The 18,733-nt window shown below is 37.0% G+C and overlaps 1 protein-coding gene across 1 annotated transcript; it reads left to right on the top strand.

Moving 5' to 3' along the window:
• The first annotated feature begins 15,951 nt into the window (after positions 1-15,951).
• Positions 15,952-16,713, top strand: LOC149225916 (major pollen allergen Bet v 1-D/H-like). The gene is made up of 2 exons (XM_089375178.1): positions 15,952-16,219; positions 16,384-16,713. Exons 1-2 carry the CDS (start codon positions 16,036-16,038, stop codon positions 16,683-16,685), a joined length of 486 nt encoding a protein of 161 aa, XP_089231304.1. The 5' UTR covers positions 15,952-16,035; the 3' UTR covers positions 16,686-16,713.
• The last annotated feature ends 2,020 nt before the right edge of the window (positions 16,714-18,733 follow it).

Raw genomic sequence — 18,733 nt, 5'->3', positions numbered from 1 at the left:
GGTCTGGTATGTGTGGCCGAATTCTGGGTCTCTTTTGTAGAGAAGTGACCAATCATAAGTTTGTTGCCCACAAGAGTTGAGCACAGGGGTTAATGCCATGATCGGTGGTCAACTGAGGTAATTTGTAACATTATTGGTTTTGCCCTTCTTATACTTCATATTCAAGTGGAACTGTTGCAGGTATGTGGACCACTTCTGATGGTGATCATTCTGCAACTTCCCTTGCATCTATATGAACTGCATGGGCCGGTGGTATGTGTGGATGACCATTTCCTTCCCCAAAATGTAATGCTTCCATTGTCGGCAGGCCTGCACAATGGAATACATCTCTTTGTCATAAGTGGGATACTTCCGGACTGTGTCTGAAAGTGTCTCACTATGATATGCCACTGGATGCCTATGTTGATTAAGGACTACCCCAATAGCATAGTCAAAGGCATCTGTCTCAATCTCAAATGGATGTTGCAAGTCTGGTAATGCAAGAACTGGTGCCAAGCAAAGGCAATGTTTCAACCCTATGAATGCCTTCTGTTGAGATTCAAACCAAAAGAATTTGTCTTTCGTTCCTCCCTTGGTGACTTGACTCAAGGGCCAAGTGATGTGAGAAAATCCAAACACGAACATGCGGTAGAAGTTGGCAAGGCCTAGAAAGTTGTGGAGCTCTACCAGAGTGATTGGAGATGGCCAATCCTGAATGACTTGGATCTTGGCTGGATCCACATGCACCCTTTGTTCATCAATAATGTATCCTAGATACTAAACTTGGGTCATGCCAAAAGTGCAATTCTCCAAATTGGCACATAACTTGTGTTGCTGTAGTGTTTGGAGAACCTGTCCGATGTGGTGGAGGTCCTCTTCCCAACTAGGGCTGAAGATCAGGATTTCATCCAAGTATACCACTACAAATGAGTTGGTGAATGGCCGCAAGATGTCATCCATTAGCCTCATGAAGGTTTCTAGGAGCATTCGTCAACCCGAAACGCATAACCAACCATTCAAAAAGGCCCTCCTTGGCTTTGAAGGTAGTCTTCCACACATCGGAGGGTTCAATTAGTACCTGGTGATATCCTGAATTCAAATCGATCTTACTGAAATATTTTCCCCCCTTCAATTGGTCTAGAACGTCATCAATCCATGGGATCGGGTACCTATTCCAGACAGTGATCTTGTTCAACACCCGATATTCAATACATAGTCTCCAAGTCCCATCCTTCTTCTGTACCAACATGATCGGGCTCCCACATGGCAATGAACTCAGTTGGATGTGACCTTTCTGCAACAACTCCTTAATCTGCCTCTTGATTTCAATGTTCTCCAGAATGGAGCACTGATATATTGGTCCATTGGGTAGCGGTGCACGTGGGATCAGATCGATGGGGTGCTTGACCTGATAATGTAGAGGAACCCTTGCAAGGGAGGTGAAGATGTCCTCATACTCCTCCACGACCTTGTCGATCTGTAGTTGTTGTGAGGAGGGGCCCTATCTGGAAGTCGTGGCCACTCTCTTCTTCTTTCCTTGAGGGCGTATCGTCAGGAAAACAAATTTCCCAGTCTTGGAAATGAGCTTACTACATTGTTTTGCAGTAACCAAGGAGATGGCGGTAGGCAGTGCTACCTCCGGTATCCTGTACAACTTATTTGCCAAAGTAAGAATAACAGCACGAGGCCTTGAATCATATACATCATGTCGCTTCCACAAGTATGGTTGGCCTAATAATACATCACAAACATCAAGGGGAGCAACGTCACACAATACCTCATCTGTGAAGGGCTTGATGTTGTATGGAAGGCGATACTACTGGCTCATGCAAAGATCCTATCCTTGGTGAAGCCACCCAATGCTGTATAGTTGTGGATGTGTTGTGGTTGATAAGCCCATTCGCTTCACGACCTCTACCGAAATGAGGTTCTTTTGGCTCACGCTATTGACAATGAACTATAGCGGGGAGCCCTTTACCCACATCTGGGAGTGGAAGAGGTGCTCCTCCTCGTGTGGATCTGCGGGTTCATCCTTCTGGATCTTCGTGGTGGAAACAATGGCGTTGGGCTCCGCATCAATAATTTGCTTCCCTTTGTCATTCCCCTTATCAAGTTCTGACTCAGAGTCTAAACATGCATCTGATTCTGAATACTTTAGCTCGGCCACCAGTGACTACTTGGCTCGACACTCACTTGTGTTGTGAGTGGAGCTCTTATGGAACTCACACCACTTTCCCGTGTCCTTCTTCGGCTTCGCGGTGTTGTTCTTTTCTTGCGGCTTTGGTGGGTTGTCCTGGGCCACCCCACCTTGGCTTTGTCCTTTGTTCAGTGGTTTGGGGGTGCCTTTCCCTTGCTTTGGATTTGCAGATCCAAAGTCTTGCTTCTTCTGTTTAAACTTTTGCTCGATCTTAACAGTGTATTGGTACGTCGTGCTAAGTGAGGAGATGTCCAGGAACTCCATCTCGTCCTGGATGTACCTGTGTAGGCAGCCGCAGTATTTGAGTACCAAATGCAGCTCAGAATCCTTGATACCCAAATTTGTGCGAGGGGTATGAAAAATATTTGTAAACTCTGATACGTCTTGGTCCCTTCCTTGCCGCAGTGTGGTCCACTTTATGTATTCATCCTCATAGCTTTCGACAAGGTAGTACTACTCCTTAATGGCATTCCGAAATGAATTCCAAGTGGGTGCGGCTGAAAAAATGAGTCTATACTTTCATCCTTGTGCTCGCAGTAGGTTTCCCACCAGTCCTTGACATGGGGGGTAGCTTTGAGAAGAGCGAAAGTAATCTTTTCCCAGCCGGAAAAATCATGAACAGAAAAATACCCTTCTAGCAGATTTAACTTCTTATCTACAACGTCTACATCTATCTGAGCCTCAAATATGGGAATGTCAAAGTTAACCTGTACCTTAAAATGTGTGGTGCTTCCACAGTAGCTACTGGAAATAGATGTGTCACTCCTGGTTAGGTGTTGAAGGATCTGGGAAAAGTTGTCCATCGTCACGTTCCTTTGTCACTTGAGGGCCTCTTCGAGCAAGATTTTGATAGGATCTCCTGACCCCTCATCTTTCTTTTCATCCACCATGGCAGGCTGTCAAGATTTGAGAGGTTGGTCTTGCAAAGGTTCGACCAGTTCAAGTCCTAACTCCTTATATCCCAACCTCGTTGGGGACATGTAAAGAAAAATAGAGAAAGAGCATATCACTCTGATACCACTGATCTAGATTTAAACAGGAACACAAAAAATTACAGAGATAACCATAAATACAGAGATACAATATAAATAATACTTCATTTCATTAATGTAAAATACTGAAATATGCTTACAAATAGAAATGGAAATAAACTAGCTCGGGCAATGGTAGCTTATCTCTAAGGAGAGATGTAGCAGCTACATGCTTTTGAACTCTCTTACAATGAGGCTCGAAGGCCTATTTATTGTTGAGAAACAATAGAAAACCCTAAACATCCAAAACCCTAACCCTAGGAGATGAAGCACCAAACTATGGACCCCGTTTTGGGTAAATTGGTACATCAACTTCCCAGGGTCGTAACTTTGTCATATGATCTATGTTTGAAGCGCACAATACCTCGTTAGAAATATCTATCTGAGGACTACAAATTTTTGAAGAGCAACATCATTCCATAGTCCCATGTTTCTCCCAGTTTTCACAAAAAACGTCGTTCAGGGCCTCAAAACGGCTCCGGAAGTTCAGGACCTAAAAAACTACCAAAAATAGTAAATTGTGCTACAAATAAGGAAATTAAAAAACTGAAAGAAATAATGGTGGGGGTCCAAGTGGAATTGGCGGGTGGCCACCAATATCCATCTGGATCATAAACTTACAAAACCATTACTAATTAAATTCACTATTACTAATTAAATTGGTTGGAAAACTCAAAAACTAATACAAATAAAAATGTTATTATCATAAAACCAATATTATATATTATTGTTTAAAAATATAACAATAAAATCATATCATATATTTTTATTTATTTTATAATTTAAAATCTATATTATTATTACTATTATGCAATTTTAAGGTCACGACCAAACTAGACACCAAATTGGTGTATGAGACCCCCTTGTTTACAGGACAAGGGACCCACCTCTGCTCAAGGATTTGACTGCTAAGTTTACCAAGGCATACATACTCTACCCCCTATGGTTTTGAACCTGTGACCTCTTAGGAGGAAACACATGCTCTTGACCATTAGGCTCATTCATAATTTAATATTTTATTTATAAATTTATAGAACTAAATTATTATTAAAAAAATGATACCCTTCATATTTTTGAACATATGTAACACCCATGCTACCATTAAAAAAAAATGTTTTTTCGCATGAACTTCACAAATATTTGACAAGACTAGGTCCACAAATATTTCATAAAATTTTAAATATTGAAAACTTTGACTTTAAAATTTTTAAAGTTATATTAATATATTAAGTTAGCAATTAATTTATATTAATTTAAATAGGTTAAAATATTTATATTTCATGCATTTATTACAATGTAAAAAATTATATTTACAAATTTTAAATTAAATTATTTTCACTAAAGAATCTGTTTAATATTAAATTTAAATTGGATATCTAATTTTTTTTAGTAAGTTTGGCTACTGAGGCTACATCATGGTCATGTCCAAGAATACCACTGGAATAAAATGAGCAATTGAACCAGTAACTTAACATCTACAAGTTCCTTAACACTCCACCCAATCACCGTCTATCCAAGGCCCTATAGACTAATTAGATACTTAAAGACTAATGTTTCTCTTGATTACTCATCATGTTATAGCTTGGATATAATATGTACAAGCATCAACACAAATGTAAAACTGTTGCAAGCTTGAAAACATTTCCTCCCTTCCATCCTCCACCCTTGATGTTGTTATCCTTCTTTTATTGAAATATTTTTGCAATAACATCATAGACATGTCCTATTCCTTAAATGTGTCTTTGCACCTTTAAGTACAATTACTAGTAATATTATTTTGCATCTTAGGAGCCACAACTTGATACAATTTCGACATCGTTTTTTATTATTATCCCTCTATGCATTCGATTTTAACCTTCCAAGTCTTTTTCTTGATCAAATTTCATGGGTATAAACAAATAATTTCCATTATAATAAGCTTAATTGATTCTGTAAATTATACTTGTTGATTTTCAAGAAACAAATGATACCTCTAACCCTCCACCTTCTTTACCTCATCATCCATAGCACCAATGTGAAAGTCGATGGATCTAATATTTTTGTTGTGGAGAACAAGCATTTTTAATCTCTAGTTGCTAGTGTATCAATCAAATAACTGGATGATCGAGATTTATGTTGGAAATAATAATCCCAACCGCGATCTTAAAAACACTAACAAACACCATGCTTGCCCAACCAACTACTGTGGGGTTGCGATTTTGTTTGCAAGCGAAAGGATTGAGGTCAGAGAAAAAGTACAGCACTAACCATTCCGCAACACAGCAGAGAGCTTAAGTCATTTAATGAATTTTGGTAAATAGATATGCACAAACATTTACTCCGCGACTGTTTCCCACACTCCACAACACCTCCAAGTTTAGAAAACCAATTATTTTGTATAATCACCCATCCTGTGTATTAATTATTTGCTCTCTCATGTATTAATGTAAAATTTGTATGTTGAGATAAATATGAATGTAAAAGTCATTTGCATGTTAGAGAGCATGAGAGAGTGTAATTCTGTGAGGTAGTGAGGAGAAAATCATGGAGGAAATATTGGTGGGGGCATGAAAACTAGTTTTACGGAGTTTTAAATACATTTACTCCTTAACCCCAGTGATGCGTAAATAGTTGTCAGTCTTTTCTGTTTTCACTTGGAGCTATAGCCTCCATTTATCATGTGAATGTATTTTCCTATGTTTTGAAATATAATACAAAGTATGTTATGTTGTGATGTGGTATTAAACCTTCTTGAGTAAATTTACCGCAACCTTTTGTTTCTACTCTATTTTTCCATGAGTTATTTCTTGTGTATTATTTAAGCCTCTGTGTAGTTCAGATATCCTTAGTGCAACATAAGCCTTACCTTGTCGCAAATGAATTTTGAGCCAAACTCCTTTAATATGCCCCTGCGAAATGTTTTTCTAACATGGTATCGGAGCTGGTTAAACTTTGTTAGTGTAAAAACAAGCATTTTTACTAGGAGTCAAAAATTGTTTTGAGGGAAAATTATTTTTTCCTTTGGAGCATATTTACTAGTAGGTAGAAAGTTTTTTTTCTCACTTAGAAATGGCAACATCAAGCCCAAGCTTGACTAATACTCAGATACGTTAGTTTAATGGAAAAAATTATTACTATTGGGCTAGTACAATGAAGACCCTATTTTCTTCTCAAGAAATTTGGGATTTGGTGGAGAATGGTTTTCAAGAACTAGTAGATGCAGCAGCATACAATGCTTTGTCTTAAGCAGAAAGGGATTTGCTGAGGGAGAAGAGGAAGAAGGATGCAAATGCCCTCTTCTACATTTTTCAAGCATTTCATGAAAGTATTTTCCCAAGGGTTGCAGCAGCAACGAAGTCCAAGCAAGCATGGGACACCCTCTAGATAGCTTACCAAGGCATGGAAAAATTCAAGACAGCAAAGATGAAAATGTTGAGAAGAGACTTTAAAACACTTTGTATGAAAGAGTCTGAGAATGTGAACTCATATTTTACACATGTAATTGGGTTGGTTACTCAAATCAGGTCTCATGGTGAGACACTTGAATAAAGCAGAATAGTTGAGAAAGTTTTGGGAAGTTTGCTAGAAAGGTTTGATGCCATTGTTGCGGCCATAGAAGAGACAAAGGATCTCTCACAGTTCTCAGTGGATGAGATTCATGCATCACTAATTTCTCATGAACATAGACTGAATAGAGCAACAAGCTCCTCTTTGGAGCATGCCTTCAAGACAAAATTTTCATTTGGTTAAGGTAGAGGTAGAGGAAGAGGAAGAATCCCACACAGATGTGGAAGAAGCAGCCCTTCAAGCTCAAGTGGAAGGGGAAGCAATAAAATTCCAAGTCAAGGCCCCAGCCAAAATCAAGCACAAGGTCAGAGGTATGATAAATCTCAAGTATAGTGTCATTACTATAAGAAGTATTGCCATTATGCAAATGAATGTAGAAAGAATCAATATGACATTAGTAACAAATCAAGTGTAAATTTCACAAAAGAAAATCAGAACCATGATAACATGTTTTTAGCTTGTAATGCAGCACAAGAAAAACAAAGTGATATAAGGTATCTAGATTCAAGGTGTAGCAGACAAATGTGAGGGAACATAGAAATGTTTTCCAATCTAGGTGAAAGTGTGAAATCTGAAGTGACATTAGGGATTGATAGAAAAGCCTCTAACATGGGAAAAGGAAGATTTAATATCCTAAGAAAGAAGGGGGAGAAGAAGTACATCTCAGATGTTTATTTTTTCCCTGGTTTAAAGCATAACCTCATAAGCATTGGACAACTCATGCAAACGGGCTACAATGTCTTTTTCAAAAATGATGAGGGCACAATTTGGGATAGGCCTCCAAGGAGATAGAGTATTGCAAAGGTTCAGATGACAAACAATAGATTTTTTCCCCTAAAGGTAAGATCATATTTGAAGGAAGAAGGTGCACAAGCACAACTATCAATGAACTCACAAGAGGATGGAAGAAAAGAGGCAGCTGTCACACAAGTGAATTATCAAGCAAAGGTCAAAGATGAAAATTTGTTATGGCATTTGAGATTTGGACATCTCAACTTTGGAGGTTTGAATTTGTTGAATAGGAAAGGCATGGTGAAGGGATTTGCACTCATAGAAAAGCTAGACAACCTATGTAAAGGATGCATCTTTGGAAAGCAACATAGAGATACATTTCTAGCAAGAAAGTTAGTAAGAGAAAAGGCACCTTTGGAGATTTTCCATTTAGATTTATGTGGACCAATGCAAACACCATCAATTGGTGGCAACCACTATTTATTGACCTTCATAGATGACTACACAAGGAAGACATGGGTCTATCTCCTAAAATAGAAAAGTGAAGTGTTTGAGAACTTTCGCCAATACAAAGCTCTTGTTGAGAAGAAAAGTGGACACTACATCAAAGGCCCCAGGAGGAGCAGATGTGGCGAATACATATAAAACGATTTCCTTTGATTTTGCAGGGAGCATGGAATTCACAAGAAATTTACAACAAGATATACACCTCAACAAAATGGTGTTGCAAAAAGGAAGAATAGGATCATTATGGAAATGGCAAGGAGTATGTTGAAGACAAAGCATTTTCCAAATGATTATTGGGCTGAAATTTTTCCTTGTGAAACATATATCTTGAACAGATTTCCAACCAAAAGCATCCAGAACATGGTTTCTGAAGAGGCATGGAGTGGAGGAAAGCATAATGTCACTAACATGAGTCTCTTTGGATGTGTGGCATATGCACATGTCCCGGATGAGTTGAGGAAGAAGCTGGACAAGAAGGAGGGAGAAATGTATATTTGTTGGATACAATGATGAATCCAAGGCATACAAACTCTACAATACATTAACCAAGAAGGTCATAATCAGCAGAGATTTGTATTTAATAGACAAGGAAGCATGCGATGGAATTTTAGAGAAGACAATTAATGTTAAAGCATGTATACCACATGAGGAAAAAGTGGAATTGACAGCAGCAAGTAATTCCTCAACAATGACTCCCTCTACACCTATTCAAGCACAACAAAGTAGGCAGAAAGTAACACCATCAACAAATAATAGGACAACGTCACGCAATTAAGCAAGTGTTTCTCCAAGCACGCCACAAAGCACAACACCAAGTACATGTCAAGTCCATCTTCAGCAAGCACAAGAAGACAAAAATTCAGAAATTTAAATGAAATTTATGAGAAAGATGAAGTTGATAGTAGCGCTGGTCGGAATTTCTTATTTGCATTATTTTGTATTTGGATGATCCAATCCATTTTGAAGATGCAATCAAAGAAGAAAAATGGGTTGTGGCAATGGAGGAAGAAATAGAAGCAATAGAAGAGAATGACACATGGGAGTTAGTGAACCTTCCGCAAGGAAAATAAGTCTTTGGAGTGAAGTGGGTCTATAAGACCAAGAGCAACATTGAGGAAAGATTGAAAGGCACAAAGCAAGGCTAGTTGTCAAAGGATACAAGTAGTAGCATGGAAGAGATTATTCGGAGACGTTTGCACCAATCATGAGGATGGAGACAGTGCGTACAGTTGTGGTGATTTTCGCGCAATGTAAATGGAAATTGTATCAAATGTACGTAAAATCAATGTTCTTAAATGGAGTGCTGAAAGAGGAAGTGTATGTTGTGCAACCTCTTGGTTATGAGGTAGAAGGCCAAGAAGACAAAGTGTATCATTTGAGGAAAGTTGTTTATGGGCTAAAGTAAGCACCGTGTGCATTGTACAACAAGATAGATGCTTACTTATTAGACAATGGTTTTGAAAAATGTGATGGTGAGCCTACTCTCTACATCAAAGAGAGCGATGGTAAGATTCTTATTGTCGGCATATATGTAGATGATTTGATTTTTATAGGTAGTGATTATTTCCTCATCACTGATTTCAAAGAAGTCAAGAAGAGTGAATTTGAAATGATTGACTTGGGGTTGTCAAGGTACTTTCTGGGCATAGAAGTAAAGCAAACAGAAGATGGAATTTTTATCTCTCAAGGAAAGTATGTAGAAGACATTTTGGAGAGGTTTAAGATGCAGAACAACAAGCTCGCACCAACTCCAACTGTCATGGGGTTGAAGTTGAGTAAAGAAGATTGCAATAGCAATGTCAATCAGACATTATACAAAAGTCTGATTGCCAGCTTGATGTATTTGACCACCACTAGGTTGGGTATAATGTATGCAGTGAGTTTGGTGTTGAGGTTCATGAAGACACCCAAGGAAACACATTGTCAAGCAGTGAAAGGGATTCTAACGTATGTCAATGGGACATAACAATATGGTGTTTTGTACACCACAACAAGTGATTTCAGGCTATTTGGTTACACTGATGGTGATTCGGCAGGAAGTATCGATGACAGAAAGAGCATGTCAAGATATGTTTTTCATTTGGGTTCTAAAGCCATTTCATTGGCCTCCAAGAAGCAGCCGATAGTTTCATTTTCAACAACATAAGTTGAACATGTCGTCGCAACAACAACAACGTGTCAAGCATTTTGGATGAGAAGGATGTTGAGGGATCTTCATCACGACCAAGGGGGAATGACAACTATTTTCTGCGACAACGCATCAGAAATTGCATTATCAAAAAATTTTGTTTTTCACAAGAGGACCAAACATATTGATGCTAAATATAATTTTATCATAGAGTTGATTAACAATGATGAAATTGTGATGCAACACGGCAGGTCACAGGAAATATTTGATGATATTTTCACAGTCATCGGCACATGAATTTTTTTTTTTATCTCAGAGACTATTTAGGAATTCTCAATGGCAACAGTTATAGTTAAGGGGGAGTGTTGCCTAGTCAACTACTGTAGGGTTGTGATTTTGTTTATAGGCGAAAGGACTGAAGTCAGAGAAGAAGTACATCGTTAACCATTCCACAACACAACAGAGATTTTAAGGAATTTAATGAATTTTGGTAAATAGGTATGGGAAAACATTTACTTCGCAACTGTCACCCACACTCCACAACACCTGCAAGTTCATAAAATCAATTATTTTGTATAATAACCCATCCTGTGTATTAATTATTTACTCTGTCATGTATTAATGTCAAATTTGTATGTTGAGATCAATATGAATGTAAAATTCATTTGCATGTTAGAGAGTGAGAGAGGGTGAAAATTTGTGATGTAGAAAGCACAAAACAATGGAGGAAATATTGGTGGGCACGTGAAAAATAGTTTTATGGAGTTTTACAGATATTTACTCTGCAACCCTAGTGATGAGTAAATTGCTATAAGTATTTTGTGTTTTCACTTGGAGCTACAACCTCCATTTATCAACCCTAGTGATGAGTAAATTGCTATAAGTATGTTGTGTTTTCACTTGGAGCTACAACCTCCATTTATCACACGAATGTATTTTCCTATGTTTTGAAATATAATACAAAGTATGTTATGTTGCGATGTGGTCTTAAACCTTCACGAATAAATTTACCACAACCTTTTTGTTTCTACCCTATTTTGTTGTGAGTTATTTCCTATGTGTTATTTAAGCCTTTGTGTAGTTGCGATATCCTTGCCACAACATAAGACTTTCCTTGCCACAACTGAATTCTGAGCAGGACTCCTCTCCTATGCCCCTGCGAATTTTTTTTCTAACAATTTATTGGACACAAAGGAGCTTTGGATGAATCACAAAGGTCACTGTAGAAGAGAGAGTTGCCCAATATTCAATCCAAAATTTGAATATAAGTTTACTTAAGCGATCATTCCATTCTTATTGTCGATAACCATTTTTTATGTTTTGAATATATATTTTGCCAGCGATCTCACAGTAAGAATAAAGGCAATATTTTGGATCAAGATTAAGGAAATAAATTAAACAAAATTAATGACTGCCATGTGATGTTTGGTGAGACAGAGAGACATGTGTGGAGATATATTTGGTTTATCCGTTCAAAACTTTGCCATACGCAATGCAAGGTTCGACATTTTACGACGATTGTTGAACGGGCATCCTAAAGTCGATTGTTGATTCCTTGAATATTCAGGAATCGGATGGACATGGGGGTGGTCACTATCTGATTCCCGAATATTTGGGGAATCAATAATCGACATAAGCTCAGGGCTGTTGAACAGTAGAATGGAAGTGGAAGAAGAGAATGGAAGCGACTGGTCTAATCGGTGTAATAGGTGGCTAAATCAGTTGAAACTGACGGGAAACAACCTTTGAATTAAAAATTATTAAATCAAAACATGGAAGATATGGATCCGCATGAAATCTCTTCTCTCCATATCACTTTTTAATTAAAACATTATTGCGCCCAGGCACTCTATAGCCCAGTATGGGGGTAGATCTCATGTAAAAATGTAAGCATGTAAACACGTAAACATGTAAACATAAACAATGTAAACATATTGTTTAACATTTAAAATTTCTAGTGTCGACCCTATTTAAAAATAAATCTAATTATTGCATGAAGAGGAGCTCTACAACTGAGTATGAGGGTATATCACACGTAAAAATGTAACCATGTAAATATAAACATAATAACATTTAACATTTTTAATCTAACGTCAACCATATTTAAAAACAATCTAATTATTGGGCAGAGAGGCCCTCTACAACAATTTTAAAATATAAAGAAATTTATGAACACTCAAAAAAGAAGTATGGTAAATAAATAAAACCTCTTTTTATATTCACTCTAAAGTATGGTAAATAAATAACATATAAATAAATTAAACGTACGATAAATAAATAAAACCTATTTTTATATTTACTCCATAAACCCATTTATATTTAGGAAAACTCGAAAAAGAGTTTTTATTTAGGTGAAGCCTATGGGCCAAATTATTATTAATACCATGCAAAAAAATATTATTAACCCTAATATTAATATTAAAATATTACTATTATTATTATTATTATTATTATTATTAAATCTAATATTCATATTAATATATTATAATATTAATATTATTAAATTTAATAAATTTGGATTAACACAATATTAAATTTGTTATATTATAATATATATTAATATACCATGATATATATTAACTCTAGATATATATGGGAGGGAAGAACAAAGACATAGAGTGATAGAGGTGGAGGTATAGGGGGAGTCACAAGGGAGAGATGGAGATAAACTGAAGGAGATGGGAGAGGAGGAATGAAGAGAGAGAGAGCGAGAGGAGTGAGGGAGGTAGAGAAGGGTTTGAGAGGGAGAGGGAGACAATGATGGAGGGGGGGAGAGAGAAGGACAGAGGGAAGGAGATAGTGAGATGACTATAGGGGAGAGAGAAAGAGAGAGAGAGAGAGAGAGAGAGAGAGATTCGGGAAGAGAGGGCAAGGATGAGAGAGAGGACTTGCGAGAAAGGAGGAGAGAGAGAGGGATAGAGAGATAGAGTTGGAGGGGGAGAGAGGAAGGAAATAATTAATACATAGAGAGTGATAAGTGGAGAGAGAGGTAGTGAAAAGAGAGAGATAAAGAGAGAGTGTGTGTATGTTTAGGGGTGAGATAAAGAGACAAAGAAGGAGAGATAGAGAGAAGGGGGGGAGAAGGGGAGAGAAGGAGAGAGAAGGAGAGGGAGGGATATAGTAACATAGTTGGAGAGAGAGAGGTAGGGATATAGTAACATAGTTGGAGAGAGAGAGAGAGAGAGGGAGGGAGAGATGGGGGAAGAGAGACAATCAGAGGGAACGGAGAGAGAGAGAAAGGATTGGAGGGAAAAGAGAGAGAGAGAGAGAGTGATGGGGGAAGGCAAAGGATTGGGGAGAGAGGAGAGAGAGAGCAAACTTGAGAGAGATGAGGAGAGAAGGAGGGATAGGGAGATGGGGTTGGAGGGGGAGAGGGAGGGAAGAAGAAATACATAGAGAGTGAAGTGGAGAGAGACAGGGAGTGACAAGGGAGATATGGAGAGAGAATGTATATTTGGGGGTGAGATAAAGATACAAAGGAGGAGAAATGGAGAGAATGGGGGAGAGAGGGAGGGATATAGTAACAAAGTTGGAGAGAGAGAGAGAGAGTGGGGGAAAGAGAAATGGAATTGGAGGGGGAGATAGTGGGAGGTAAGAAGAAATAAATAGAGAGAGGGAGTAATACTATTTGATTGATTGCACTAAATGCATTGATTTTAGTGTAGATGGTGATTTCTAATCCTATTTGATTACTTGTACTAGATCCAATGATTTCAATATAGATGTTGATTTCTAATAATATTTGATTGCTTGCACTAGATGCATTGATTTCAATGTAGAAGATTTCTAATCCTATTTGATTTCTTGTACTAAATGCATTGATTTCAACGTAGACGGTGGTTTCTAATCCTATTTGATTGCTTGCACGAGATGCATTGGTTTTAGTGTAGATGTTTGTTTATAATCCTATTTTCATACTTTCAGTAGATGCACTGATTTGAGTGTAAATGTTGATTTCTAATCCTATTTGATTGCTTGCATTAGATGCATTGATTTTAGTGTAAATGTTGTTCTCTAATCTTATTTGATTTATTGAATTAGATCCATTGATTTTAGTGTAGATGTTGATTTTTGATTTGATGTAATTGGATGTAAGATGATACATTAATTTTAAAGTGATTGGATTGACATTGTCCATTCACAAAAAAATATTGACAATGTACATTGATTTTTGTGTTATAGTAATTCAACCTATTAATATTGAAGAGAAAGAGAGACAATGTATGATGTTTATAGCTGGAGCTAAAGATTTAAATGGTTTACGATTTAACCTGTCCTTATATGAAAAGATGACAATTGATATGAAAGATTTAAATGGTTTATGATTTAACCTGTCCTTATATGAAAAGATGACAATTGATATGAAAAGATGACAAAAGTAACAAGGGTGACAATAAGAATAGTACAAGAAAATAGTTTGAGATTAATCATAATGAAGACTATTTGTAATTGAATATTCTTATTATTCACATTTTCTGTCATTCAACACTATTACATTGTCACTTTACATTCAAAATTTTTATTTCACCATATTTCATCATTAAAGTTATTAACGATATTTATCATCTCGACAAAAGGTAACTAAGAAAACTTAAAATTACAATGACCAAATTAATATGAGACATATTTAACATATTTAAAATGATTATATTAATATTAGATGAATTTACATAATATTGATAAAATTAATCATGTGTTTGTTAGATTTCCTTAGGCCACACACAACTGAAACCATCATAGATCCATTTAACTTTGGATCTATCAAGTGTGAAGAGGGATCAAATCACTGAGGTATAATATGCAAGATGATAGCATGAAATCTAATCCTTCCATAGGGATATACACAATCAAGTTTTCATTTAATCTTTTTCTATTTCGTTTATTAAAAAATTAAAATTCTAGAAGCAAATTCAAATAAAAATTATGGATGCCCAATTCCATAATAGATGAGACATATTATTGTTAGAGTAGTTTAAGGAAATTACAATTTTGCTTAGAATAAAATAGAAATTCTTGCAAGATTTTGATAAAAAATCAAATAGGAAATCTAAGTTACAACTATTAAAGATTTTAGGTGCTTCTAAATTGGTCATGATGCTGAATTCATTTTCACCATTAAAAAAACACTCTTATATGACTAGTTTTTTTTAAATAATTTCTTTTATCAAATTCTAACTAAAAATCATTTTCTATTCAAAATTGTGCCCATGCTTAGATGCCCATGCCCATGCGTAAAAATCATTTTCTATTCAAAATTGTGCCCATGCTTAGATGCCCATGCCCATGCGTAGATATTATGTTATGTAAATAGTTATTTTTAATTTTTTTTATACGGAAGGATTATTCGGAAATATTTGGTTTTTTCCACGTAAGGAATATATATATACACAGAAAAGTCATTTTGAAATATATGCATTCAACATTAGCGATGGCACGTCGTTGGTGAATGTAGAAGCCTTTGTAAGCGATTTATGGCGGCTTTGACATTTTCGGAACTCTTCTAGATATTCGGTGTTAAAACATCCATCCATTTTTAAAAACACTCATCCATCCATCCATTTTTCTTTTCTCAAAGTCGGGACAGACAGTGGGGTCCGAGGGATTGCTGTCATTTAGGTCTTTTCGAAACCAAGCATGGCGCTCACTATTGGTCGGCCACAAAGGCCAAGGGTTCAATAGAGGAAACAAGTAGTTGGCATGGTGTGCGGCCATCCGTCAGTCCAAATAACAAGTGACCACATGCAAGTGGCTTTTCATGCCATCGCCTATTCGTTCTCTTTAATGTACATATTTTAAAGGTAATTTGTAAACGACTCCTATAAATAGCGCCTCGTCTAGTGCACATGAGAGCAAGAATCTTTCGTTTTGTGCCATAATATTGAAGAAATAACTATTGTGTTGCGAGCGAGTTGAAGATGGTGTCAGGGACTTTAACAACGGAAGATGTGGTTCAAGTGGAGGCAAGGAGGTTGTGGAACCCCACAACGAAAGACAGCCACAACTTCTTGCCAAAGGTTTTGCCCGAAGTTTCCACTTCTGTGACCTTACTTCAAGGAGGTGGAGCGGTGGGCACCGTCAAGCATATCAACTTCACCCCTGGTACAACACCCATAAATTCCTCTTTTGATCACATATCATAGTTAACAGCATTATACTTCCACTTCTATTTATTTCCCCGCTTTAATTAGCGTAGCCGATGCAGATGGGGTTGAGTATTATTTTATTATTTAACACTTACAAGGTTTTTCACTTTCCTGTAACAGGTAAGAGGGATTTCAGCTTCGTCGAGGAGCGAGTGGATGAACTTCACGAGAAGAATTTTGTGTATAAGTATACAGTAATCGAAGGAGGACCACTGGGGAACAAACTGAGCTCTGCGAGCTTTGAGGTCAAATTGGTTCCTAGGAAAGAAGGGGGATGCGTAGCGAGCTGGACCTGTAACTACGAAACTCTTCCTGGTGTTCAACCTGACGAAGGAAAAATGAAAGAGATAAAGGAAGATAGCCTTGCCCTGTTGAGGAAAGTGGAGCAGTATCTCCTCTCCAATCCTATCTTATACTGCTAAATATAGTTATCTCTATATCTGTTTACCTGTCGTAAATAGTGTAGAGCCGCACGTTCACCGTGCAAAATAAAGGAGAGTCACTATATGACTTCCTCCCATCGTCATCGTCGTTTGCGGATTGTAGGATGCCGTTGTCATGTGTGCGCCAGAGATCGTATCTTTATCGTTACGTGATTATATGTACTTCCGCGAATTCAAATCTATTTTCGTTCAGTATTGTGTGTTCAGAGCGAATTCGTCTCCTTTTTATACACTTTTCAAATTACAACGACAGCAATCCCATTTTATACGATAAATGGGTTTTTCCCGTTACAAATGACATAAGTTCGTTAAAAAATTTAGTTTCATATCCACTTTCCAGTATCCATACATAATTACAACTTTGGAAGAATTGATCTGCAATTTTATTTGTAGGGGATATCCATTTTAATTTTACATTTATCTATTTAATGTTAGAATAATGTAAATGGAAGAATCTAGAAAAGTAATATGTTTATTGAATTGTTTCTGGTTGTTCATGAGTTATTATTAATTTAGTTAGACAATAAAAGTAGTTTATTATTTTCAGAATGTCAGATCCAGATTGTTGGGATCTATCGTCCAATAGATAATCATTGTGTGCTCATATAAGTAATAGTTGTCAAGACAGTTTAATCAATAAGAAGTGTGATTTCAATTGTATGTTCTTTGTGTGCATTTTCCTGATATTCCAATTTAGTATCAGAGCCAGAGGGTTGATCGAGAGGGCTCCAGATATGAGAGGCTCAATTCCCGAGATCTGTGTTATCCGAAAGTGTACGATTAGTGTTCATCAGTTTTTTGTTCATTGGTAGACGTGGATGTGTCTTGGTCGTTGAGATCGCTCAGATTTAGGAAAAGATTCTGCATGTGGTGTTGCAGATCTGCCAGTGGCGTCATCATCATCGTTTTTCTCTCTCCTACCGTAACTAATCATTGTTGATGTGAGAGTCGCAACCCTAGGTGCACCATCATCGTTGCTGTGTGTTGTTCTGATCGATATGTAGACGGTAAAGCTCCATGTTAAGAGGTGTCATTGTAACCGGCTGCCACTAAGTTGTAATAAGTTCTTGCAGTTCTAGTCCCTCGAGGATTTGTTGGAGTTACTGTTTCATTAATGAGTTGGGGAGTATATCTCACTGGTTCAATTTAACCAAATACATTATCTGAAGAGTGGCAAATATTGCCCTCAAGCATTAATGGAATGATAGTTCTATATATATGGTTGGCCCATGAGTCATGCCTCCAGCAACAAGTTATTTGGAGCAAATAAAGTAAGGCATTAATGGAATGATAGTTCCATATGTATATGGTTGGCCCATGAGTCATGCCTCCAGCAACAAGTTATTTGGAGCAAATAAAGTATTCAACGCACCTGGATATCATTTGTTTTTATTGGAAAGGAGTATTCTAACTTCTGTCTCGGAAAAAATAAAGAAAAAAAACACTTTTCAAAAAGTGGAATGATATTATTTCAAAAAGGTGTTGTGATATTATTTTTGTGATGATTATTGTGTAGGGTAATTTTTTAATGGTGAAAAAGAGTTATTTGTTGGGTTGAGAGGTCTATTTTACGCAGTTGTCTATAACGCGATTTTTTGAAAGTTTTTTCGGTAGGTTTTTCCGGTTGAAATCCGGCAGAAATTTGATAGCTAGTTTCTACACAATGAAAGCGTCCCGGGGGTTTTTCAGGGTGATGAATCCAAATATGCAGTTAAAAAACCATTTTAACTGCAACAAATCAAGATTTAACCTCAATTTCTTCCGCCGGATTCCGTCACCGGAATCTCCAAAAAGTCACATTATAGACAACTCCCTATTTTACAGCCCAGTATGATGTGTAAAGCTGTCTATTTGTCATCAAAATTGAATTGAAATTTTGTTCATGTCTGATAAAATAAAAATTATGAAAATCTCATGTTAGAGCCATATTTAAGATGGATATATCCCCCATAGAGCCCACTGTGATGTGTAAGCATGTCCCTCTGTCATCAAAGTTGAATTTTTGCTCATATCTGTGAAAATAATGT

This window comes from Pinus tabuliformis, chromosome J (assembly GCF_031772625.1).
Source record: "Pinus tabuliformis cultivar Carrire ecotype Pingquan chromosome J, CPIR1, whole genome shotgun sequence".
NCBI classification, from domain to species: Eukaryota; Viridiplantae; Streptophyta; class Pinopsida; order Pinales; family Pinaceae; genus Pinus; species Pinus tabuliformis.
Note: the sequence above shows the minus strand (reverse complement) of the source record. Positions and strands in the feature narration are given on the sequence as shown.

Bases quoted from the DNA above. Each gene is read 5' to 3' on its own strand.
- LOC149225916 (XM_089375178.1), top strand. From the start codon at position 16,036: ATGGTGTCAGGGACTTTAACAACGGAAGATGTGGTTCAAGTGGAGGCA. The intron at 16,220-16,383 runs GTACAACACCCA...TTCCTGTAACAG, and splicing joins GCATATCAACTTCACCCCTG to GTAAGAGGGATTTCAGCTTC.